The sequence below is a fragment of the Nicotiana sylvestris genome, chromosome 1, assembly GCF_000393655.2.
Source record: "Nicotiana sylvestris chromosome 1, ASM39365v2, whole genome shotgun sequence".
NCBI classification, from domain to species: domain Eukaryota; kingdom Viridiplantae; phylum Streptophyta; class Magnoliopsida; order Solanales; family Solanaceae; genus Nicotiana; species Nicotiana sylvestris.
Genome location: NC_091057.1, coordinates 100931301 through 100958002, shown reverse-complemented (window position 1 = coordinate 100958002; position 26702 = coordinate 100931301). Strand labels below are relative to the sequence as shown.

General features: G+C 36.9%; 2 protein-coding genes and 1 long non-coding RNA gene across 13 annotated transcripts; all 3 read right to left on the bottom strand.

Annotated features, from left to right (window-relative positions):
* On the bottom strand, positions 1-22675 carry LOC104224768 (uncharacterized). 4 transcript variants are annotated; one of them, XM_009776469.2, is made up of 6 exons: positions 22299-22675; positions 3224-3349; positions 2085-2351; positions 1595-1873; positions 1379-1436; positions 1-499 (listed from the first exon to the last, which is right to left on the bottom strand). In XM_009776469.2, exons 1-5 carry the CDS (start codon positions 22359-22361, stop codon positions 1386-1388), a joined length of 786 nt encoding a protein of 261 aa, XP_009774771.1. In that variant the 5' UTR covers positions 22362-22675; the 3' UTR covers positions 1-499; positions 1379-1385. The 4 variants fall into 4 exon arrangements, with proteins under 4 accessions (XP_009774771.1, XP_009774772.1, XP_009774773.1 ...); XM_009776470.2 differs by having other exon boundaries at positions 1595-1870; XM_009776471.1 differs by lacking the exons at positions 1-499; positions 1379-1436 and adding an exon at positions 1157-1313.
* On the bottom strand, positions 9408-13053 carry LOC138868097 (uncharacterized). Of its 3 annotated transcripts, none has more exons than XR_710422.2 (5): positions 11331-13052; positions 10566-11246; positions 9915-10491; positions 9743-9832; positions 9408-9657 (listed from the first exon to the last, which is right to left on the bottom strand). It is a non-coding gene; the product is annotated as an uncharacterized lncRNA (long non-coding RNA). The 3 variants fall into 3 exon arrangements; XR_710424.2 differs by having other exon boundaries at positions 9915-10465; XR_011404905.1 differs by having other exon boundaries at positions 9915-11246; positions 11331-13053.
* A 776-nt stretch (positions 22676-23451) lies between the features above and the next one.
* On the bottom strand, positions 23452-26205 carry LOC104224767 (uncharacterized). Of its 6 annotated transcripts, none has more exons than XM_070166255.1 (4): positions 26059-26205; positions 24363-24665; positions 23759-24043; positions 23452-23627 (listed from the first exon to the last, which is right to left on the bottom strand). In XM_070166255.1, the coding sequence occupies exons 1-4, from the start codon at positions 26152-26154 to the stop codon at positions 23619-23621; spliced, it is 693 nt and encodes a 230-aa protein (XP_070022356.1). In that variant the 5' UTR covers positions 26155-26205; the 3' UTR covers positions 23452-23618. The 6 variants fall into 6 exon arrangements, with proteins under 6 accessions (XP_070022356.1, XP_070022363.1, XP_070022368.1 ...); XM_070166262.1 differs by having other exon boundaries at positions 24363-24659; XM_070166267.1 differs by having other exon boundaries at positions 24387-24665; positions 26059-26202.
* Between the last annotated feature and the right edge of the window lie 497 nt (positions 26206-26702).

Sequence of the window (26702 nt, the reverse complement as noted above, 5' to 3'; positions counted from 1 at the left end):
TGATTAACTAAGAAATCAAAATCAATATCCGAATAATAATAGTCATGAAAGAACCACAACCCTAGAACGTGAAGTTTAGCTCCACATAGACATGGTAGCAAAACAACAAATCATACAAAGAAACATAAAAATTACTAAGTTTGGAGGAAGAAAGATGGAACTTGATGAATTTCGGCCTCCACGGCGGCTTTGTGCTTGTGTTTTACTCTCAAAAAACGTCCTCCCCCTCTAAAAATATATTTAGTCTTGCTTTTATACATGTTGGGTATGTCTAGGGCCGAAATAACCTTGTCCCAAGCAAAATTGGAGAAAATTCACGTCATTGGCGCCCTGGCTAGCGCCAGGCGCCCTCCACGACGCTCCAATGTTTTAGCTTCTGTTTTTGGCGCCATATGTAGGGTTGGACGCAACCTGTGGCGCTGAAATATGTCATTTCCCTGTTTTCGTCCGTTTTGGCTCTAATTTCGCACATATCGCCCCCGATTCTCCCGGATTATTCCTACACATAAAAACACATCAAATTAACATAAATCAATACATTTCACATCCTAAATCCATGAAACAAAAGTAAAATATGAGGTGATATACATACAAATATATATACTTTAAGTTAAACATCAATTGGTTTTCTGTAATCGCTTTCGCAATGCAGGATCAGGACCATACGGTGAAGTTGATTAAAGAGAAATTATATTATTTACTTCAACACTTAGATTTGATTAAGAAATAAATTTTCTACATACGTTTTGAAGTTAGTTGCACAAAATAAATTATTAGTGGAATGGTGTCAATTTAGGATCTCCCATAATTTCGCGCCATACAAATTAAGACGGAGCAAGAGTATTACTAATTATTACTAAGAACTACTCCCTCCGTTTCAATTTAGGCGAGGTCATTTGACTCGACACCAAATTTAAGGGAAAAAAGAACTTTTAAAACTTGTAGTTTTAAAATCTTAAAGGGATAAAGACTTTGTGGGGCCATAACATTTGTGTGGTTATGAAAGCTTATCATTAAGGATAAAATGTGTAAATGAAAAGTTTGAAGTTGAACTATTTCCAATTATAAAAATGTATTTTTTTTGGAACAGACTAATAAGTTAAGTGTGTCATCTAAATTGAAAAAGAAAGAGTAGTTATTACGGAAAGAGGAAATATACGAAAGAAAAAAAAAAGGAAAATTCATTTCATGCATGATAATATTGAAGTGAACAATTTCACGCGAGACTGTCGCATTCAATTAAATCATACAAAGTAGAACCACAGATTTTTTTCTAAGATTACTTCCATCCCCGTCTCAGAATCCTACATCACCTGATAAAACCATTAAAAAACACATGCATTAGTCAATACGCAAGGAAATTTGCAAAATTTCTTACTCTTAATTTAATTAGCAAAAAGTTCCATCCTGCTGAAAATGTTATTGGTACAATCTCTCTGCAATTCAAATTATATAATTTCTTCAATGAGTTAGGCATCGAAAGGGTAAAATAATTGAATTAGGCATATATATATATATATATATATATATATATGTTAAAAGACAGTAATAATAATATGAAAAGAATTAATTAAGAAGAAAGAGGAGTAATTACTTGAGCACTCCTGCATGGATTGGTGACATCACAGTAACTCTCAAGTGTGATGAGAGCTTGATTGTCTAAATTCTTGGCGTAATTATAGCAGTCGCAGTTACGGCCAAGCATAATACTGAATGTTGGGCAACATTGGTCTATGGAAGCAGTGTTCAACATGCAATTCTTTATCTTTTCTTTATCCTTTGCACAACAAGTTGCCACACCTTGGTTTCTACTATTCCTGTTGTCTATGGCCTTGCTAGTTTTGACCACCTCTTGCTGGTTTATTTCCTCCTGCTAGATTTTCGCATTAGATGATTTTGTGAGGTTAAAACTATATTTTATATACTTTGTCGGTAGCTAGTATTGAGTAAAGAATATCATAGAAAGACTTATAAGTGACCCGATTAAAGAATATCATATCATTGTATATATACGAACTAACTTAAACCTATTTTATCATAAAAGAGTGATTAATAGAGAAGACAAAGAAGGGCAGAACACTAACTTGCTTATGTTGACAAGGATTCTTGAAGCCACAATATTTCTGAAGAGCAGTAAAAGCTTCTTTATTGACATGCTCGGCCAGATGCCAGCAGATGCAATTTCGTGTAGGGTTAGTAGTGAAGGGGAATAAAGTGCAGCATTCAGTTATGCAGCTGGTCGTTGCGTACTTGGCGCAATTGAACAACTTCAAGCAACCAAATTTATCCTCTGCTACAGATAGTGTCCACGGCGACGTGGTGCTATTGGCGCCCTCTGCTAATTCCACTTGCTGCTTTACATGTCCATAGCAAGTTTTTAGTGCCGAGGAAATTAAAGAAATTTGATGGGAGTTCGTATTCCAACAAATTCAAAATTTTGGTGGACAAAGTTACTCAATAGCAATGGCAGTGGTGGAAGGTAAAAGGTAGTTGACCGACGGAACATTACGATTCCCACCTCAATGTATCTCATACCCAATATTAATAGCCTATTTGGCTAACCTTTTAAAATCACTAATTCTAAAAAGTATTTTTTTTTTAAAAGTATTTTTTTCGAAAGTACTTTTAATAAGAGTTAGTTTATATTTAACTAATTAATTTGAAAAGTATTTTTGAACAGCAATTAATATTTAACCAAACTATTAAAAAGTATTTCTAAGTGTATTTTTCTCAAAACTGTTTTTCAAAAAAACAATTTTAGGAAGAATCTAATTTTTTAAGCTTCTCCAAAATTGCTTCAATTTCTCCTCAAAATAATTTTTTTTTTCTTCAAAAAACTTGACAAACACTCAACTTTAGAAAAAAAATGTTTCTAGATTTGAAAAAGCTTGGTATGATGAAAATACTATTGCAAATAGGAGTAAGCATTTCCGTCAACAAATTTACATCGGACCAGAACTTTTGAAAATTTTATATTCCAATTATAATTTTCTTTTAACAATTAATAAACGTATGTTTCCCAACTACTGGAATATTAAAAAGATAAATCGATCTTTGCTTTATGGCGAGGGGGAAATGTAGTGAGTGCGCTGACTCAAGAGAAGAAAAATAATCAATCTTCTTCAGTAGTAAGGGAACGAACAACTTGGCGGTGAAGCTCATAACAGGAAACAATGAAATTTTACAACAAAATTAGGAGTAACTAATTATATCATGAGTTTACCTCTTCTGCCGTCGCCGGCCGATGACTGCAAAGTACGATTGCGGCTACCGTAAAGGTGAGCATCATCAACCCTCTCCTCATTTTCATCTTTCCTCTCTCTAAGCTTGTGTTAAAATGACTAGCTAGCTAGTAGTACACCCACAATTATATAAACTTTTTAAGTGATACTTTTAATTTAATTTACATATTATACAATTTCTATAAGCATACGCAGAAATCGTGTTGAGGGAAAAAAAAATTTATTAATTGAAAAATTCAATGACAGGAAATGGCGCGTTTCCCTATTACAGATCTGGATATATCTAAGCCAAGGAATTGCAGATAAGAGATTCCTGCTGAGAAATTTTATATTATGTCTACTTGCTTTTTATACAAAAGCAGAGAAAGGCAATTCAAAATGCTACTAGCATTGTCCTAATCGAGATACTTAACTCGGTAAAATTTCATTTTATGTCTCATGCAACTGAAACTAGTTGTATGAGATAATTTTTTTGTCTCACAGTTTTGTGGACCCAGATTTCTGTAGACCCAGAATTGTAAGATTGGAGTCCACAAATTTGTGAGACAAAAAGGAGCCTCATATAACTAGTGTGAATTGTATGAGACACAAAATAAAACTTCTCCTTAACTACTAAAGGATAAAAAAGCACAGATAAACGATTGTTCATGTACGATTATACATATTTATAATGTTGGTATATGTGCTAAGGAGGAGGAAATCGGAGAGCCCAGAACCAAAATGTGATTCTTTTGGACTCAAAGAATAAAAATATGTGGAAAAAAATATAGTAACCAATATCAATATATATATAGCGTTTTTTTGAAAGACGCTATACTTTAACGGCTGTTTGGCCAGTTAAGTATAACGTCTTTTTAAAAGATGCTATATATATAACACTCTTTACTAAAACGCTATTCATATTAAGTGGGCCTACAAATAATTCTTCTGTGCTTAACTGACATAATAATAACTCAATTGGGTATAGTGTTTTAAGCTAAGACGTTATACCTCAAATAATTGAACCTCGGGACTGGTTTTTGCCTTATTTAAAGAGGTGGAGGATTTTGTAAAAATCCATTCATAAACATTTTCAAGTTTTCTGAAATTTTTCTTTGTTAAGTTGTTTTGCATTTTGTCATAATGTCTGAAGAGCGAAGAATTAGGGTTTCATTATATTGGGGAGGAGGGGGATGAGGTTGTAGTAAGCTATAGTTTATCTCCACAGTCTTATGTTAAGTCGTCACTTACAATAGAGTACGATAAATTGGTATCGTAGATATATAAAAAAATGAGTGTGAGCAAACATTCGGTGAATCTTAAAATAACCGGAAGATATTCATATTCTATGACTTTGCAAAGGTTGCTTGTTATGCTGAGTTCAACATCGAAGACGATGAAACTCTGAGAGATTTTTTGGGGACTCCGGATGAATACCGAAAATTTATTGTGATAAAACTGTTGGAAATGTACGTCAAGGCTGAAGACGTTCGCAATAATGAGGTTGTGCAAAGTAAGAAAATCCCTCAATCATCGAGTGATTTTTTTGGAGCAGTTTTAGCCGAATAGGTTCTGGCTGAAAGAGTTTGGCCAGATCTAAATCTATCTCCACGAACGAATGAGGAGCGGGGAAATTATTTTTCCCCTAGTATACATAATACACAAGTTGGGTGGTAAACTTTAATTTTTCCTTGTGTTACGATGTATATTTTTGTGTGTTGTATTTGTATTAACACTCATATATTCTGCATGGGTTATCGCCAGATATGAATTTTACAAGTTATGAACCAACGGCCAGTTGAAATATGCCTAGTTTTGGTGTGTTGGATCATGGTGGTCCATCCGGGAGTCAGCATTAACAAGATAATCTGCATCATGGGATATCAACACATTATGATTTATAAATGAATATATAAAGTTATATGTATTGTTTGGACCAATTTCAATAACTCATTATTTCTTTAGATGTACAGTAAAAACGAGCAACTTGATGGTCCTGTCCTCACTCAATTGCCCAAAGACGACATATTTACTCGGGATCCGTCAGATGCGTAGAGTCAGGAAGAGAATAGTGATTATGATAACAATGTTGATGAGTCTGGAGATGACACACCCTTCCTTGACGAGGGTGATGACGAGGAGGAAGAGAATGCCAAACCTGAATTGACGAGGGAGCATGCTCCACCTCCCGTTATACCAAGAGTGTACGAGTCCCACGTGCCGTTTCATTCAAGGCATATTCCCTACCTTGATCATTTGCCAAGTACGCCGGATGTGGATGCCCTCACAAGGAATATTGACAAAATTCGGACAGTAATGTGGGATAAATCTAGACCAACGATGTTGTCAAAGGGCATGCTTTTTCCTGATAAGATGTGCCTAATCAGGGCGGTAAAAATGTACAACGTAAAAGAGTGCCGTGAGATGATGGTATGAGAGTCATCTCCGAATGTATACAAGGTTGTTTGTCGTAAATGGTTTACGGGTAGGGGTGGGCATATTTCGGCCGGAACCGAATAAATCGACTGAACCGAATTTTTTTTATTTCGGTTTCTGTTATTCTGTTTGTTTGGTCGGTTTCGGTTTAAAATTTTAAAATTTCGATTTTTCGGTTCGTTTTTCGGTTATTAATTTTTTTAGTTCGGTTAACCGAAAAACCGAATTATTAGCATATATGTTCTTTAAGTCATATATAGGCTAAGCTCATATGTAATAAATTAATACTATTAGGTCCAGTCTATCAAAGACTCAACCCAATTAATTAAGTCCATCAATTTTTCAATCTTAAAGACTTTCAGTCTATTAGAACTTCCATAGCATATATGATAGATACCGGGAGGATTTCACACAGAGTTGTAATTTACACTATTTTTAAATTTTATAATCCATAATAGTGTGCAAAGTTTAGTCTATTTTTTTCTTCTATAAACACTATATTCCAACAATTTCGAAGTTTTGAGAAAAATCAACAAATTCATCGGTCATATTATTACATAGAAGGAGTTCAATATGATAATGCTCAAACCGAAAATCGAACCGAAATAACTGAACCGAAATTAGAAAAATCGAACGGAACCGAACTTATTTCAGTTCGGTTTCGGTTACTACTTTTACAAAACCGAAAACCGAATAACTGAACTGAATTTCTTCAAATCGAACCGAACCGACCGAACGCCCACCCCTATTTACGGGTTGTAATTGGATGCTGCATGCGAGGACGAAGATTTATATGGGTTGTGGGTAAATACTTTGGCACTCACAATTGTGAAATGAACACATTGAGTGGGAATCACTTTAACTTGGATGTTGACTTGATTTCTCTTGTTTTGATTCCACAAATTTAAGCCTCCATAAGGTACAAGATCAGAGAGTGTATTACATCTGTCCACCAGGAATATGGGTATACCATTACCAAAAGAAAGATATTTTTCAAGCGCAAACATATGTTTGAAATTGTTTATGGTGACTAGGATAAATCATTTGCATCTCTACCCAGGTACATGGCCGTATTGCAACAATTTAACCCCGGGACTGTTGTTGAATGGAAGTTTGAGCGAGTGCGGGAATACCAAAATATATATTTAGATACGTGTTCTGGGCATTCAAACCAACAATTGATGGTTTTGTGCATTGTCGGCCGGTAATATCTATAGACGACATTCATGTCTATGGTAATTATAATATTAAGTTGTTGATCGTCGTTGCAGTAGATGGTACTGGACAAATATTTCCCCTAGATTTTGTTATTTGTGCCAATTAAAGCCAAGAGACGTGGACACTATTTTTGAACCACTTGAAGGAGCACGTTGTCAAACAACGTTCAGGTATTTATCTAATATCTGATCGGTATGGTGGTGTTTTAAATTATATACAGCATTTGCCTGAATGGCGGGAACCTTATGCATACCATCGTTACTGTGTGAGGCACATGAAGGCCAATTTACAGAAGACACATCTCAACAAGGACTTACATGATTTAATGTGGATGGTTGTAACTGATCACCAGGAGTGCAAATTCAGGAGGTGCATGGAATCAATCAGGCAGGAAGATGAAAGAGCCTATGATTGGTTGATGCAACATGAGCTTGACAAGTGGACATTGCATGCGGACGGTGGCAGACGATGGGGAACCCTAACTACAAATGTGTAAGAATCTTTCAACAGATTATTGAAGTCTGCACGTGGATTGCCTATCACTGCCATAGTGCGGATGTCATTCAAACATATGACGGAGAGGTTTGTTGAAAGGCATAAAGGTGCATCGTAATTGATGGAGAGGGGTGTTGAATTTATGCCAATACCAATGAAAAGATTTGAGAAATACAGGAGGCGAGCTCAATGACATTCATTTTTACAGTATTGTAACGAGCAAAATATTTTTGAAGTTCTCACCGCTATCTATCAAAATCGGGAAAATAATACACACACCGTAAATGAAGGCAGCAGGTTGTGTTCTTGTGGGAAATGGTCCATCTACCACATGTCGTGCTCGCATGCCATGAAGTGCTTTCAACATACAGGTTTAGCGGCAACCCGATACGTTGTTAAGGAATATAGTGTTGCTGCATATTTAAATACATATAGTGGGTAGTTGCAGCTAGTGAGTGCTGAGCATTATTAACCACCGGAACCATTTAAAATGGTGTGTAACAAGGAGTATTTGCGTAAGCTATACGTGCAAAAAAGAACGCGTATACGAAATCAAATGGATGTTGATGATACAATTTATGCACGCAAATATGGCATATGCTCCTAAACAGGACACGACCGTCGTAAATGTCCTTCAGCTGGTTTGGGTGGCGGTGGTAATCCAGCTTCTGGTGGAAGTTCATCTAATGTGCCCAACTATCAAGGATGCACGTAGTGTTTTATTTCTGTAATGTGGTTGTAATAAGTATATGTATTTGTTTATCTTGCAGAATATATAAAATAAAATTATGTTTCCATTACTGTTATATCTTTTTGATATTTAACATTAATACTTTAGTACAACAATCTAACATAAACCCTTTTTAAAAATAAAAAAAACCTTCAAAATAATCTTTTTGATATTTAACATTAATACACGTAGTGGCATTTTTTTAATGGGTGTTGTAATATTTATTCAAAAGGTCTTTGAAATACATATGACTTGATTCAGTTTAAGAAGCTTTCTTAGACTCGAAATAATTATTATGACGCGAAGCATAGCGCGGTTACATACCACGTTACGTGTATTGCCTTGTCGACCTGATAAAGCTATCGTTCTGAAAAATTTATCTTCTGGAAAAAGTTGTATTGTACTGTAAAGAATTGTTAGCACGCGAAGTATAGCGTGGTTACATACCACATTATATGTATTGTCTCGTCGACTTGATAAAGTTGCCGTTTTGAAAAAAAGTTGTCTTCTGGAAAAGCTGTATTGTACCGTAAAGAATCGTTAGCATGTGAAACATAGCGTGGTTACATACCACGTTATGTGTATTGTCTTGTCGACTTGATAAAGCTATCGTTCTAAAAAAGTTGTCTTCTCGAAAAGCTGTATTATACCGTAAAGAATTGTTAGCACGCGAAGCATAGTGCGGTTACATACCATGTTATGTGTTTTTTTCTTGCCTATAAATGACTAGAGCATTTTAATTATTTTCTGCACTTAACCAAAACAAATAGCAAAACTTTCCATAATTTTTTCATTTTTCTTGCATTAACAAATGTCTGGACGCAATGACGCACCACAGTGCTATTATGGAAAACGTGCGATTATGAAGGTATGTTGGTCCGATGGTAATGTTGGTACAAATACTGGATGTGTCTATACAGGTTTGGAGACAATGACAGAAATCATTGTATGTTTGAGGAATGGTATGATAAACTCATTAACCAGGAATACTACAAATCAATTTTGCAGTATGTTTGGAATATGAACGCTGAATACCAATGTTAGATCTCTGAGATGCGATAACAAATTGCGACACTGCAGGAGAAACTAAAAGAGGAGGAAGAATAAAAAAATAAAATGGAAGAGAAATTTAAGTAGTTGGAGCAGAAAATAATGGGCGGTAGTGACTAAACAAACACATGTATGTGTTGAGTGTTGTATTTTCATTAGTTATATCGATTTTAAATTATGTTAAGTTGTTATGTTTGTTTTGCCCATTTTTACTATTAAAATAACAATGACATATTGAAATAAAAACGTAATGCACATATAATGCTAAACCATAGATAAAGTTGTTATTATTTACTGATTGTCATATGTACATAAAATCAAAAAATCAATGTGTCCCACAACCTTTATGCTTTAAACCAGCCACTGGCCTCAGGCGCATCCCATGCCGCCTAACTACACTATCAGGATCATCCTTATCATGACGCCTCTTTATCGGAGGATGAGCTACAACATGATCGTCAGTAAGGCTAGCATGTCGGTAGAAGGGGTCGTCGGTGCAGTAGTGACCTACAGAATAATGACATATTTTAGTATATAAAATATATAATAGTAATGTGGGGGTTGACTGCTAAAAATAATTAAAATATCTTACCATGGTCACAGTGGGCTCCTAAATATACTCATCCGTCTCAGGCATGTGAGTGACGCACCTAGTGGCCTCCGCGATGGGCGAGGATGATGGCTTCAAAAAAAATATGCTTTAGATATTTATGACTAATCAATGATATAAACATAAAATATAAGTAATAGTAATACAAACTAACCAAATCCTGTGGAAGATCCTCAGCATCCCTCAATGGTGAGCCATAACTAAGTCGGCGTCCAATATCTACATTTCGTACTGGACAAATAATGTGAGGTAAAGGCCGTGCCCGCAATTGACAATGGAGCTGATGGGGTCACCTGCGAAGTCCCTAGAGTAAGCCCCGGACTAAATGACGGGATATCACTAGGATCAGGATGGTCACACGGCTGATCAACTCCAACATCCTCAACAGGTGCCTCAACGCCTCCTTGCTGGGGAACACCTCCTCGCGGACCCCATGACCTCGTGGGACACCCTACCTCGCGGGACACCCCTACCTCATGGCACACCCCCGCCTCGCGGCGCACCTTTACCACGTCGATCACATTCAGGCTGCATTGCTGGCCCACGATGGTACTGCTCTGGCGCCATATAATCAGCCTCGTGTCCTAAGCGCTCATTATCACGGGCTCGCTGCAATGTCTAGGCAGCCAAATCTGTAACCTACTGGCCATAGTCGTGCAAAGCGGTCGCTCCCTCGCCGGTATGTTGCTGCATCTGCAGTCCCAACTTGTGGAATATATGTAGTCCAATAACTTACACAACATATAAAATATTAATTGTGAAACAGTAATGTTAACATTATAACTAAGTATACCAAATAACATACCAGCGCCTCATGCCTTTCGGCGTATGGAATGAACCGACTGCCAACGTGATGAATGGGATTCCCGATGATAAACCGGGTAATGTTGCGGTACCAGCCCATATACGCATGCTCACCATCCATAAGATCGGGTGGAGGGGGTGACAGAATCAGGTCACGCCGCTGGTACCAAGTCTCGATCTGCTCCTTTAGTTATGCCTCTTATGCCTAGTCAGCTCTCAAACGATCATCCCGCTGGTAATGTGTCCTAACCCAAGCGGGCGGTGGAGGTACAAGCTGCGGTCGACCAAACTGGCGAAGGACTTGCTCGGTGGCATGATGCTCAACAATATCGGAAGCGATCCAGATAAGTCGCCCGGTCGAGCAATAATTGGGTAAACCCGTAATTAGCTCGTCACTGTATGGACTCTAAATGAACTATTACGTAAAAATAGGAACCATGAGTACACGCAACACATATAAATCCAGGCCAAGTAAACTTAAGTATAGAATTATTTGCGCATCTTCCAGCAAATCCAACAAATCTCTACAATAGGGGAGATTATGTCGAGCCTCGTACTCACGTCCGTATCCCTGCCTATCAACCCACCACCTAGCCAAAGGGAGAAACGACGGAGGTAGTGCATCCTGGGCAATTGGTGGTAGACGTGGTTGAAACTGCAAGAACCGCTTCTAGGCCCAAACCTAATAAACAATTTAGACGTAAAATTTAAGGTATATTTTTAAGATGTATGTTATAATAAAGAGAGTATTTGACTATGTTTTCACCTGCAGTAGCGGCATAAATCTTGCAACGTCTCACTGGATGCCCATGCATGCCTGGCACATCTGCCGGTACAAGTAACCAAGAACAGCAGCCCCCAGTTGTACTGATGTAAATCAACTAGCCGCTCAAGATGATGAAGAAATCTCAAGCTGACTAAGTTTCCTGAAGTGCTCGGGAACAATACGCCTTCAAACATAAGCAACAATAACGACCTCGTGTATCGGTTAATATGAACATCCGGTGTATCATGAGTAATGTCATCATGCATGACCTCCAAATGCAAGACGACTAGCCTCAATCAACATGGCCTCCAAATGCAAGACGACTAGCCCCAACCAATACACCCTCATCCTTTGGTCGGAAATCGGTGAGCCGCTGCAATGTCTCCAGGTACTGATCTCCCGTATAATCTCTCATGCCTTGCACCAAAGCAACAAGAAGTCCATCAACCGGCAATCCATACAGAACCTCCACATTCTGCAGCGTGATAGTGGCCTCGCCAATGGGCAAATGGAATGTGTGCATCTTTGGTCGCTACCGCTCTGTCAAAGTCGTGATCAACGACCAATCTAGTTGCAGCCAGCCGATCTCAATAATCCTATAAAACCCATATCCTGCAGGCGTCTGACTATACGAGGATGGAGCTGGCGATCCTTAAGAAAGTCCCACATATCGTCTATTCTCCTAGAACGTATAGTCTGGGCCAATAACTTCCCCTCCCATATGTAAGAGGACCTATGCTCGGCCTATAGCAATAATAGCTTTAGGGAGGCAGGTCGCAGATGCAAAGGTGGAACCTCCATGACAACTACTGTAAATGAACTAAATTAATTACATTATTTTTCTTTTCCACTGCTTAAATATATTGCAATACCTTGAATATTAAATTTTATTCGATATTTTTACTATATTGTTTATTAGGTTGATACATTTTTAATAGTATAATTTTATATTTAATATGTTAGTTTTATTATTTTATATTTTTGTTAGTTATTCACCTATTTTTTACTATACCTGATTTAATTATTAAATATTTATATTTTGGTTTCGGACACAATATTTGAGGACCAGTAGCACCAATGTATCCTGAATTCTTATGTTCAAGATGAGAAATTTTTTGTGATTTTTCACTCAACAGGTCTGTTATTTTATATGTTAGTTTATTATTTTATATGTTAGTTTTATTTATTTAATATGTTAGTTTTATTATTTTATATGTTTATTGTTTCCTTACTAAATTATTTTTTACTATATTAAAATTAAATAATTAATTTTCATAACTATACATGATTTAATTATTAAATATTCATATTTTGGTTTCGGACACAATATTTGAGACACAGTAGGACCAATGTATCCTGAATTCTTATGTTCTTACATTTGTTGACTATAATTGGAGATAGTTTGTGTTTGAACTATTAGCTTTTTGACGTATTTTTGGGAATAAGAGATACTTAAATGATTAATTTCTATAAATACAAGGATACTACGCTAAAGGACACTACATTTTACTACACTAAAAGGTCACTACATTACAAATACGAGCACTGCATTAGGCCACAATATACCACTACAGGGAACTAAAGTAATAATGTATCTAGTTTACTAGTCTTTTAGCAAATAAATAATCTAAACTGGATAAAAACAAAATAATTTAATCACAAAATTACATAGACCACAGTAAAAAGTAACTAATTAACATTTTTTTAACAACTAATAACAATTTCTCTATTTTACGAATTATATATATATATACCTATATATATATATATATATATATATATATATATATATATATATTAGCACACTAATACTATAGTCCGGACAGAAAATAACAAATTAGTTAAATCGCAAAACAATCACAAAATAACATAGAGCACATAAAAAACAACTAATATGCATTTTTTATATAAGTTTTTTTTTAAAAAAAAAAAACTAAGTAGGAATACCTCGATTTAAGATTTTTAGAAAGTCGAAGATTTATGATTTGGAGCCGAAACAAGCAACAATGTCCGAGATAATGACTTAGCTAGCACGTGGGACCGAGAATCTTTACTTTTTGTGGGACAAGTGAGCTCCACTCAAGCTTTTTTTGATTAAAAATGGAGGGGGAGGATCGTTTTGATTTTTTAATTTTTTTTTTGGGGGGGGGGAGGGGGGTTCGATTTCTATTCTGTTTTGGGGAAGATGAAGACGGTCTATATTATATATATATATATATATATATATATATATATATATATATATAGCATCTTTTGTTATATATAACATATTAACAAAACACACTATAGTTTTCCGCTTTTTTTAATTCAAATATAGCATTTTTTTGAAAGACGCTATAATTAACTGGCCAAACGGCCATTTTAAGTATAGCGTATTTCAAAAAAATGCTATATATATTTTGGTAACTATATTTTTCTCACATATTTTTGTTCTTTGAGTCCAAAAGAATCACATTTTGGTTACTAATTCGGAAATCAGAAAAAGAAATAAGGAAATTGATGAATTATACTTATGTAATTTTGTGATAAATTATGAACTTTTGTATTCCCATTGAAAAAAGATACAGTGTTTACATTTGAACTATCTTGTTTGCTGAAGGGATACTCGTAATTCAATCAAGTGAAAGAGGAATAATTTTTCTATCACAAAAAAAGAAAAAAAGAAAAACAAGATATCCAACAAAAAGGAATGAATGAAAAAGAATGAGAATTTTACATAATTTGTGACAGGTTGTGCAGGAGACTTGGTCATGCTCTAATGGAAGTTATTAAGAGGGAAGATACTGAAACTAAAAGCCATGTAAATAGGAATAATGCACAGTTGTGTTCAATTTATTCATTAGCTATGCAAGCAAGAAGGCCCTTCCTGTTAGGACTTCTAGTTCATCAGCTTGTTTTGAAATAATAAGTTTGTGGCGCGTGCTTGCCGGGCGTTAAAGATTTTGCCTAACTTTCCCCTCCTTCAAAAGCCATCACGAGAAGCCTGCTCAAGCTTCCTTCTCGCGATAAGCTCTCGATTGACCAAACTCTACTAGCCCAACTCTTGTTGATTGAAGCCTCTCGCACATTGAGCTCATTGCGTGAGGTGTGGTATATTCCTGGCAACAGCGGGGCGGGCTGGAGGACAGGTTTGATAATCCACAAAAATTTCAACCCACCCTGTTCTGCACCATAACATTTTTAAGTAGTTTCAACCCCCTACCTTCTCCCGCATCAACCCCACCCCCCCCATATCATTTTTCCCCCCTTTTTGCTTTATTATTTATATATTTGTAATTTTAAATTTAAATGAAAAACATGACTTTATTTTTTTGGTTGGTATGTATCAAACATTAGATGGCAAATTTGACAATACTGCTCATTTGTTTTCCAAGCTATCTAAACTCCATTATGTAATGTTCTGGGAGTTGGTCGAATTCTTTGTAGATTGGGAAAGTAGCATATTAGGGATGTAAATAGAAGACCACGTGACTATAGAAGAAAGGCACGTGTAGTGCAAATCAACGGCCAAAATCAAGTCTAGCTTAGTACAAATTAAATGCTCAGATTCACTCTAGCTAATTAGTTAGTGGGCTCAGTCGTTCAGTTGGTGGGCTCAGTCGTTATAATAGAATTGGGCTGGGAAAGAGAATTCAGTTTTCGATCGGTAGTTTCTCTCTCTTCCTTTGTTATTCTCTCATTCTCTCCTTTCACTCTCCTTCTTCTTCATTTCTACTCGTTTGACCTAATTCAATTCCATCTCCATTACATGTGATGATCGAGCTGAGTGGAGTTCTTACCAATTGTTTCCTTTTCTAATCATGTAACAGTTGGTTAATTAGTGAATTGTAATTCCCTTTGAGTGATCAATAAAACTTCCATTTTTGTATCAAATGGCTTCTCCTAGAACAGGGGAAAGAATTCCAAGCCATAGCTCCAATTCTCTATTGGAGTTTTCATATTTTGAAGGCATTGAGGGAGGAGGGAGATCCATGCTCATGGTTGAGACTACAACCACATAGTTGATCAAGGCCAGAAGATGGAAGAAGTTGCTCTTCATCTTCAAGGTAGGGCTGAGGCATGGTACTTCTCCTATCAATTAAGTAAAGAGCATGTTAGTTGGCAAGAATTTTGTGAGGAACTGTGCAGGAGATTTCAAGATGCTGAAAATAGTAAGTTCAACGTTACTGGTGAATTTAAAAATATTAAGCAGAAAGGTACAGTCAATGAGTACCTAGAGAAGTTTGAAGAGTTGAAGGCCTGGGTTGAGATTAGAAGTCCTACCATACCGGAGGATTTTTTCTTGGAATTCTTTGTGGAAAGAGTGAAAGAAGAAATAACGCATACTATCAAAATGCTCAATCCTTACAAATTGAGCCAAGCACTTGGAAAGGCCATGCAAGAGAAGGTGATAGAGACTTGGAACAGAAAAAAGGAAAACAATGTGGGAAGGGGTTTCATCCTAGCAATGCCACACAGACCAACCTACAAGGTTCTACCCAGCTTTTAGGAGTGCATGGAGTGCTAGTCAAGGTAATAAGTTGTTTGAGTCAAGAAGAGTTCAAGGTCTTTGCTATAAGTGTGGCGAGAGTTACTATCCAGGACACCAATGCAAAAATAAACAATTGAATGCTATGACTGCTCCACAGAACAGACTGATGAGGATCCTAACACCAACACAGAAGAAGTGTGGGAAAGGGATATGGAGATACCAGAAGAATAGATTATGGATGAAGCCATAAGTCTAAATGCCTTATCAGGGACTGAGGTGCCTAACATTATCAAGCTCAGAGAGAAATCTAAGAGGAATACCATGACCATTTTTATAGACTCAAGGAGCATGCACAACTTCTTATATTTAGAAACTGCCGGGAAAATGGGATGTCTAATCAAAAAAGTAGCACCAATGAGGGTTACTGTGGCAAATGGGAACCATCTCATCAGTCTGCACACTTGTCCTTATTTCAACTGGAGCATACAAGGGATGGTTTTTGAAATTCAGTGAGACTCTTCAGGTTAGGGGGTAATGACATGGTTTTAGGGGGAGATTGGATGAAGGGATACAATCCTGTCCTCTTGGACTTTGTGGAATATAAAGTTTAGGTGACACATAAAGGTAAGAGAGTAGAACTTAGGGGTATTTACAATCAAGCTGAGCTGAAGAGCATGACCACTTCTGGAGTCAAACACCTCCTCAAAAAGTGTCAAGCTATCTAGGCTCACCTCTTTACAATTCCAACCACAGAATTACAGACAACGGAAAGGATACTTGTCTCCAGCAAGGTCTTGGAGCAATTTTCAGATATATTCTCTTATCCAAAGACACTTATACCAAGGAGAAATCATGCCTACTTTATTCCCATGAAACTTTAAGCCACACCAGTTAGCATAAGACCATACAGGTACATTTATTTTCAAATGAATAAAATTGGGAAACAAGTGAATGAGATGCTTAGCGTAACAATCCGACTGGTTATTTTGAGCTTTAGCGCATTGTTTGGCGGTTTGAGGCATTGAGTAGTTTCACTTCATGTATTATGAATTTTACGTGTGGTCGGAATTGAATTTCAGGAAGTTCGGAGTTGATTCAGAAGGAAATTCTCAGTTTAGAAGTTTTAAGTTAGAAGAGTTGACTAGGGTTTTACTTTTAAATAAATGATCACGAAATCAGGATTTGAAGGTTCCAATATATTTGTATGATAGTTTTAGACTTGGGCATATGTTCGGGTTGAATATCGAGTCGCCCGAGAGCATTTCAGCGCTTATTGTGGAAGGTTGGCATTTTGAAAGTTTTAGAAATTCCTAAGTTTGGCTTGAAGTGGAATTTGGTATTATCGATGTTTGTTTGGCATTTTGAGCCTTGGAATAGGTTTGCATTGTAATTTATGACCTGAACGTAAAGTTTGGCATTGTTTCGGGATGTTTAAGTATAATTCACACGTGTTCAGCAAAGTTTGAAAGTTGGAAAGTTGAAAGAAAGGTTTTGGCCGTCGATTCGTAAAATTTGATGTTGTTTGATGTGATATTAGGCCTCGAGTAGGTTTGCTATGTGTTTTGGAACTTGTTAGTATGTTCGTACGAGGTCCCGAGGGCTCCGGGTTTGAATCCGATTGAAATTAGGATCATTTTTGGGCTTGTTGGTTGATGAAGACTGCTGAAGTCTGGTGTCATCGCACCTGCGGTGGGGTTGGTTGCAGGTGCGTACACGCAGGTGCAAGGGGGGTCATCGCAGAAGCGAAGAGGACCATCCATGGGAAGGGTTGCATGTGCGGAGTTTGGCACACAGATGCACATCCGCATAAGCGGAGAAAGCACTGCATATGCGGTCAGTGCTCCGCAGAAGCATGACTATAGGAGCAGATTTGGTACGCAAAAGCGGATTTGCCTAGGCTTAAGTAGAAGCCGCACCTGCGATGGAATTTCTGCCGGTGCGACTGTTTGGTCTTAGGTGCAATGATCACTAGGTAGAATGCTTTGTTAAGTACGAGATTTGGCTCAGTCTTCTCTCATTTTCTCTTGGTTGGGAGATCTTTGGATCTACTGAAGAGGATATTTTCCTCATCTATTGCAAGGTAAGTAATTCCTGCATATTGTAAGTTAATTTCATGAATTTCATAAGGATTTAACATGAAAATTTGTAAAAAATTGTGGGTTTTTGAAGAAAAACCTAGAATTGATATTTTTGGATTTTCACCACGAAATTGGGAATGAAATTAGGAATAAATTATGTATTTGAGTTCGTGGTGTCATGGGTAATGTTCATCTTTGAAAATTTTTAGAATCCAGGCATGTGGGCTCGAGGGTTGACCTGGTTGACTTTTTGAGCTGAGTTGGGAATTGTTATAAATTAATTAATTATGATGTCGGGGCATATTTTTATGTTTTCCAATTGTTTGACTAGTTCGGATCGATGAGCATCAGTTTAAGGTGTTAGAGAGGCGTTGGAGCTAGTTATGGAACTTCGGAGCGAGGTAAGTCTCTTGTCTAACCTTGTGAGGGGAAAATTTAACCCGTATGTGTTATATGTCTTATCCGTTACATGTTGTGGGAGCTATGCATGTATGAGATGGGACGTGTCCGTGCGTATGCTAGAATTCCTCGTTATGTCCAGGTAGACTTAGATTCACGCCATGCTTTAAATGTACTATTTGAGTCATCCTTCCCTGTTTAATTTCTTTATTTCGCATTACGGCCCGAGATTAGACATGCATAGAGTAATGGACTCCCTATTTTAGATATTCGATGAGCCACTTGATTAGACATGGAAATTATGCTTCTCTTACGAATTTCTCCCACGTTTTGCATGTTCGTCGAAAAGTTTTCTTAAACTTTATAACTCACACGTATGTTCGTGAGTGGGGTAAAGGACCAGTTAAAGCTTCTTATTCTAATGGGATCGGGCTATTCGCCTCTACAAGATTATGTATCACACTCTTATGGGATCAGGTTGTTCGCGTCGGCAGGATTATGTATCACATTCTTGTGGGATCGGACCGTTTGCCTCGACAGGATATTGTAACACATTCTTATGGGAGTTGTTTGCCTTGATAGGATATTGTAACACACTCTTATGGGATCAGGTCGTTCACCTTGGCAGGATATTGTATCATATTCTTATGGGATCGGGTTGTTTGTCTTGGCATTTCTATAAAACATACTTATGGGATCGGGTCATTCACCTCGGCAATGTCATGTATTACACTCTTATGGGATCGGGCCGTCTGCCTCGGCAACTTCATGAAATACTCCTTTGGGATCGGGTTGTTCGCCTCGGCAGAATCGTGCGTAATATCTTACAAAAAGCCATTGTATCCGTGATTTTTCCTGACTTGAGTTGTGATGACCTATCTGGTGGGGACCATATTATATGTACTCCATTTGAGGAGGTAACCGATATTTGAGGACTTGTGTTTACTATTTAGAGGAGGATTGTATCATGTACCTATATTTGTTTTGCTGTTTAATTACCATGCTTCATACTTGTTTACTTTTACTGCACTTGATTTATTGGACAACTAGTAAGTGTCGATGTTGACCCCTCGTCACTACTTCTCTGGGGTTAGGCTAGATACTTACTTGGTACACATTGATTTATGTACTCATGATATACTTCTACACTTATTGTGCAGGTATATACATTTTTGTGGTCTTTTGGGCGCTAGGGCGCAACTATTGCGAGGACTTTACGGTGAACTGCATCCCATGTTACGATCCGCAGTATAAAATCTCCATCATAATCATTTACATTATCCTATATATCTTGCATTTCAGACATATGTTGTATTGTTATTGTACCTTCTAGTAGATGCTCATGCATTTGTGACACCGGGTTTTGGGGGTTCCTAGTTGATGTTCAATATTGTAGTTTACGTTGTTATTATCGTTTCTCTTTATGTTTTATTTATATTTGAAATTTTGTAAAGAAAAGCATAGGCTTCTATGAGTGCTAGATTTTATTCTATTTATTTAATGAAACTCTTGATTTTTAAAAATTAAAATGGATAATTATGTAGATAGTTCACCGCTGGCTTGCCTAACGGCAACATTGGGCGCCATCATGGTCTATAGTATATTGGTCGTGACAGCTTAGATAGTTCACTGTTGGTTTGTCTAACGGCGACATTGGGTGCCATCACGGTCTATAGTGGATTTCGAATCGTGACACTTAGTAATGGCATAATTCAACATAGTCACTCCCCTTTCTCTTCTCCTGTATTAGTAGTTAAGAAAAAAGATGGTAGCGGGAGGTTTTGTATTGATTATAGAGCCCTCAACAACATGACTATTAAGGATAAATTTCAAAATTCTTTAGTAGATGACTGATGAACGAGTTACATGGCTCTTGTATATACTCTAAGATTGATTTAAAGATTGGTTACCACCAGATTAGAATAGGAGAAGAAGACATCTATAAAAATACCTTTAGAACTCATTTGGGACATTATGAGTTCAAAATCATGCCCTTTGACTTGACAAACACACCTGCAACCTATCAATCACTTATGAATAATGTATTTAAGGCATATTTGAGGAAGATTGTGCTAGTGTTCTTTGATGACATTCTTATCAATAATGCATCTTTGGAAGATCATGTCACACACATTTAGGTGGTGCTGAATATACTAAGGAAGAAGCAGCTTTTTGCCAAACTTTCTAAGTACTCATTTGGGAAGTATATAGTGGAATACTTGGAACACATCATTACTGAAGAAGGAGTAGCCACATACCCCTCAAAGATTGAAGTAATGGCCAACTCACCAACTCCCATAACAATGAAAGCACTTAGGGGATTTCTGGGTTGATGAGATACTACAGAATTATTTTAGGTCATATGGGGTAATCAACAAACCCCTCACAAATTTACTCAAGAAGAAAGGATTCCAGGGGAACACAGAAGCTGCCATAACCTTCTAATCATTGAAGACAATCATGACAATTGCCCCAATACTGGCTTTGGCTGATTTCACTTAACCTTTCATAGTTGAGACTGATGCATGCTCCAGTGGCATAGGAGTTGTATTAATGCAAGAAGAAAGACCTACAGCCTTCTGCAGTAAAGCACTAGCACCAAGCCACATGAGCTTGTCAACATATGAGAAGGAGTACATGGCTATTTTGTCAGCTGTGAAAAAATGGAGACACTACTAACAAGAGGGACATTTTATAATCAAAACAGACCACAAAGCCTAAAATACTTGTTGGAGCAGAGAGTTACCACAACTTTGCAGCAGAAAGGGTTAAGCTAAATTGATGGGGTTGGATTATGAAGTACAATACAAGAAGGGCACTGAAATTAGGGTGACAGATGCCTTATCTAAAGTACAAGAAATTGAACCTAGCCTACTAACCTGGATGTCAGAAATTGAGCTCAGCTATGAGCATGATCCTACTGCTCTTTAACTTATCACTGCGCTGATAATCACTCCTAGCAGCAACCCTAAGTATTCTCTTACACAAGGAATTTGAGGTATGAACAGAAGATCTATATGGGCAGAAGTTCTGATCTAAGAACTAAAATGTTTGATCTGCTGCATCATTCCCCTCTGGAGGACACCCAGGATAGCAAGGCACTCTCAAAAGGATAAAGATGATATTTTATTGGATTAACATGAAACACGATGTTTTCAAGTGGGTATCTGAGCATGTGACACTTGTTAGAGGGTCAAAACTACCAACTCACACCCTACTGGCCTCCTACAACCACTGCCCATTCCCGACCTTCCTTGGCAAGATATAGCCATGGACTTTATAGAAGGTCTGCCTTCGTCCAGACACAAGAATGTCATCTTAGTTGTTGTAGATGGATTAACTAAGTATGGCCATTTCCTATCACTAAAGCACCCTTTTAATGCTCAGGATGTTGCTGATTTGTTTCTAAAGGAAATCTACAAGATTCATGGCATACCTAAATCAATTGTCACTAACAGTGACTCAGTATTCACTAGCTAGTTCTGGCAAAGACTGTTCAAATTTACAGGTACTAAGCTCAAAATGTCACCAGCCTACCATCCACAAAACGATGTGCAAACTGAAAGACTGAATAAGTGCCTGGAGTCCTACCTCAAGGCTATGATGTTTACCAACCCCAAACAATGGGTCAAGTGGTTACCACTCGCTGAGTGGGGTTTAACACCAACCACTACTATTCCTTAAACACTACACCCTTTCAAGTCTTGTATTGGTTTTACCCACCCCAGGCCCCTCTAGGGTCTCTTCCCCACTCGAACCAGACTCAAGCAGGCACATGCATTGCATAAAAATAACAAATGCTACAGATACTTAAGAAGAATCTCACACAGGCTCAGGCCATGATGAAATTCTATGCAGATCGGAATAGACCTGACCGAGTTCTAGAAATGGGTGACTATGTCTACCTCAAACTCCAACCTTTGCAAAAAGTCCTCCTTAGCAATCAGAAAAAATATAAAGCTAAGTGCAAAGTTCTACGGGCCTTACAAGATTCTACAGAAGATAGGAGAAGTGGCTTACTGGCTTGAACTGCCTACAGGCTCGCAGATCCATCATATCTTTCACATCTCTCAGCTGAAGCATCGTGTAGATCTACATATCACTCCTCAGCTCCAGACTCTGATTTGTGACTCAGATGGCCGAGTCTTAGTGCAACCCATCGCCATTTTACATAGGAAGATGGTAAAGGTTAATAATGTCGTTGGGGGTCAAGGTTTTGGTTCAACGGGCGAATCTAGGCCAAGAAGAAGCTACTTGGGAAGACTAGGGGCATGTGATGCGTCAATTTTTGGAGTTCGTCGCACAACTATGACCTTCGGGACAAGGTCTTTTTCTTAGGAGGGGTATTGTAATGTTCTAGGAGTTGGTCGAATTCTTTGTCGGAGAAGAAATGAATTAGGAAAGTAGTATATTAGGGCTTTAAATTGAAGGCCACATGACTAGAGAAGAAGGGCATGTGCAATGCAAATCAACGGCCAAGATCAAATCTAGCTTAATACAAATTAAAGGCCCAGATTCACTCCAGCTAATTAGTTAGTGGGCTCAGTCGTTCAATTGGTGGGCTTAGCCGTTATAACATAATTGGGTTGGGAAAGAGAATTCAACTTTTGATCGGTAATTTCTCTCTCTTCCTCCGTTATTCTCTCATTCTCTCCTTTCACTCTCCTTCTTCCTTCTTCATTTATAGTCGTTTGACCTAATTCAGTTCCATCTCCATTAAAGGTGATGATCGAGATGAGTGGAGTTCTTACCAATTGTTTTCTTTTCTAATCTTGTAACAGTTGATTAGTGAATTGTAATTCCATTTGAGTGATCAATAAAACTTCCATTTTCGTATCAATTGATTCTATAAATTGGTAGAATATTACACATTATACCATTATATAGAACTATTTTATCATACATATATAAAATGGGTGATCAATATATAATATGATGTAAAGAAGGGAGAAAACTAACTTGCATATGTGGACAAACAGTACATTGCTCGAAGCCACAATATTGTTAAATATATACAACAACAAATATATTTTGCGATTATTATTTTTTTTGAGCGGCTACACTGTATAATTTTCCTTAAAAGAATTTGGCCAATCATAATCCTATTTTGAAATAAATTAATTTGGGCTTGGGAAAACAATCATATGTTAACCTCATCATTGCTCAAGTGCCAAACAGAAAAACACATTTTCGCTTATAAAGAAACAACTATGTTCAACATCATATATGGAGCACTAAACAAACATGACGAAACTATGCTACAGAGAGGGACAATTGTTCATCATAGAATAGAACAAATTAAACATTTTTTAAGATTACTTCCATCCCCATATCAGAATTCTACATCACCTGAAACCAACAAAAACACACATGCATTAGTCAATACGCAAGGAAATTTGCAAAATGATATAGAGGCATATATGATGGAGGACTCACTCAAATATGAAAAGAATTAATTAAGAAGAAAGAGGAGTAATTACTTGAGCACTCCTGCATGGATTGGTGACATCACAGTAACTCTCAAGTGTGATGAGAGCTTGATTGTCTAAATCCTTGGCGTAATTATAGCAGTCGCAGTTACGGCCAAGCATAATACTGAATGTTGGGCAACATTGGTCTATGGAAGCAGTGTTCAACATGCAATTCTTTATCTTTTCTTTATCCTTTGCACAACAAGTTGGCTGTTCTTGCAGTTGTTGGTTGCAACTACTCTTGTTGTCCATGGCCTTGCTAGTTTCAACCACCTCTTCCAGCTGCTTCATTTCCTGCATCAATAACAACTAGGGATGAGTTATTAATTTCTTTTCAATTTTAGGGGGAAAAGTTGAGGGAAAAAAATCTAAAAGAGAATTTTCTGAGCATTTTTATCAGTGTTTCCGTTTTACGTTCTCAGTATAATTTAACCTATGGTGGTAGATTGGTTCTACATTTTACTAAATTATCAATTAAAGCTTATCATAGAAAGATTTACGTGAAATTATAATTACCTTATATATGACATGATTATATAAATATCGCTCTATAGAAATTAAACCCATTTTATCATAAAAGAGTGATCAACAATATGATATAAAGAATACGTACAAGCAAAGAAGGCGGAAAACTAACTTGCTTATGTGGACAAGGATTCTTGAAGCCACAATATTTTTGAAGAGCAGTAAACGCTTCTTTATTCACATGCTCGGCCAAACGCCAGCAAATGCAATTTCGTATAGGCATAGTACTGAAGGGGAATAACGCGCAGCATTCGGTTATGCAACTGGTAGTTGCGTACCTCGCGCAATTGTAGATTTTCAAGCAATTATCAGTTGCACTAGGTACAAATAATGTCCATGGTGATGTGGTGCTATTGGCGCCCTTGTTGACATCTGCTAATTGCACCTGCTGCTTTACATGTCCGTAGCAGTTTTTAGCATCACCGAGAAAAAAAACTTATCCGCATTCAAACATATACATTAAATTAGTAAATGCATGACATGTATTTTATACTATATAGATATTTTTCTTTCAATTGACAACAGTTAATAATATACATTCTCACCTCTCAGGCAGAAATTGGTGAAAACTTGGAGACAAGGATTCAAATTCCAGCAAATATTCACACAACTTTGAACTCAAAAGCTAGAGGAAGAAAACGGATTAATTGCAATGGAGGCTGATATGCAACGAGGATGATGGGGAATTGATAATGGCTATAGGCTGCCAATTGCTTTAGCTAAAAAAACAAATTATGAGCTATACACCAGATGCCAATAACAAGATTTTGGGCTTTTTTGTGCCATTCACGGAGCATGCATGGTTGACATACAGTCCAAAGTTTCAAATACGGAGTAATAAGAAAAGGAACATTCGCACATACATACAAGAACATGACATGACATGTATTTGTACATACATTTTTTCTTTTCACTTGATAATGGTTAATAAATATACATTCTCAGGCAGAAGCCATGAGTGCAAAAAGTAGAAATCATAGTTTAAATTCCAGTCAATATCAAAAATGCTAGGTGCGTAATTCTTGATAGGAAATATTACACGATAACTACATTGGTGGGAAGGAGTGCCGGAGCTAAGATTCACTAAGGGGGTCAAAACATAAATAAGTAAATCCGTAAAGAAGCCAAGGGATGTCAATATATATATATATATAAAATTTACCTAGCGACACAGTAATTTTCTTATGAAGGGATAGTTGCTATCTCATAGCTTGATTACATGTGGCTTCGGCGCTGGTCGTATGGAGGTATAAGATACCTAGTTAAATAGTCGAGGTGCACACAAGTTGGCTGCCCGACAACCACCATTCTCAGCTCAATCTATCACTTAACTATACTAAGTTAATTTGATTTGTTATAAACAATGGATGCGAATAAGTATTTTCCGCAAACTGATTTATATTTGACTAGAACTTTAGATACTCTTCATTCCAATTACAACTTTCTTTTAGCAATTAATAAAGGCTGATTTATCAAGTACTGCAATTAGTTTCTACTTTTTTCTCTATAGAAAATAAATTGATCCGTATTTTTGGCAAGAGGGGAAAATGTAGTGAGTTGCTATCTCATATTTCTTGCATCTATTTGGCATGGTTTTAGCAGAGAAGAAAAACCATCGATATTGTTTAGTTTTAAGGGAGGGAACAATTTGGGGTGAAGCTTATAACATGGAACGAAACTTTATAACACACCGAAAAGAAAAGAAACTTTACACAGTAACAAAATTAGGAGTAACTAATTACCAAAAAAAAAAATTGGAGTAGCTAATTATATCATGAGTTTACCTCTTCAGCCGTCGCCAGCCGGTGACTGCAAAGTACGATTGCGACCACCGTAAAGGTGAGCATCACCAACCCTCTGCTCATTTTCGCCGTCGCCATATTTTCTCTCTCTAAGCTTGTGTTTAAATAACTAGCTATCTAGCTAGTAATCCCCCACTATTATATACACTTTTTAAGTGATAGTTTAATTTTAACAACTTTGACATATTGTATACTCGGTATATAATTTCTACAAGCATGTGTAGAAATCGTGTTTAGGAAAAAAAAATTGATTAATTCAAAAATTTACTGACAGGCTATGGCGCGTTTTCCTATTTCAGATCTCTGGATATATAATAGAATCCTTTAGTAGAGAAATTTTATTTTATGTCTAATTGCTTGTTTTAGAAAAGCATTTTCCGAAAGGATTAAAGAAAGCACGGAAAACTATGACGTACTGTTCATATACTATATACATATTTGTTATATTGATAATTGCTACTATATGTGCTAGTGAAGAGGAAATAATCAGAAAAAGAAATAAAGAAATTGATGAAATTATACTAACGTAGTTTTGTGATAATTTAAGAACTTTAATTTTGCAATTTGTGATTACCCATTGTTCGCTAATTAAGAAAAAGAGAAGTGACATTGTGATTATTCTTATT

Excerpts from the sequence above, each read along its gene's own strand:
- LOC104224768 (XM_009776469.2), bottom strand. The coding sequence starts at position 22,361 with ATGCTTCAGCTGAGAGATGTGAAAGATATGATGGATCTGCGAGCCTGT. Across the intron at positions 3,350-22,298 it reads CCTGTAGGCAGTTCAAGCCA|CTAGCTAGTCATTTTAACAC; the intron begins GTAAGCCACTTC and ends GTGTACTACTAG. Across the intron at positions 1,874-2,084 it reads ATCCTTGTCAACATAAGCAA|CAGGAGGAAATAAACCAGCA; the intron begins GTTAGTGTTCTG and ends GCGAAAATCTAG.
- LOC104224767 (XM_070166255.1), bottom strand. The coding sequence starts at position 26,154 with ATGGCGACGGCGAAAATGAGCAGAGGGTTGGTGATGCTCACCTTTACG. Across the intron at positions 24,666-26,058 it reads GGCTGGCGACGGCTGAAGAG|CAGCAGGTGCAATTAGCAGA; the intron begins GTAAACTCATGA and ends GGACATGTAAAG. Across the intron at positions 24,044-24,362 it reads GTTTTCCGCCTTCTTTGCTT|GAAATGAAGCAGCTGGAAGA; the intron begins GTACGTATTCTT and ends TTATTGATGCAG.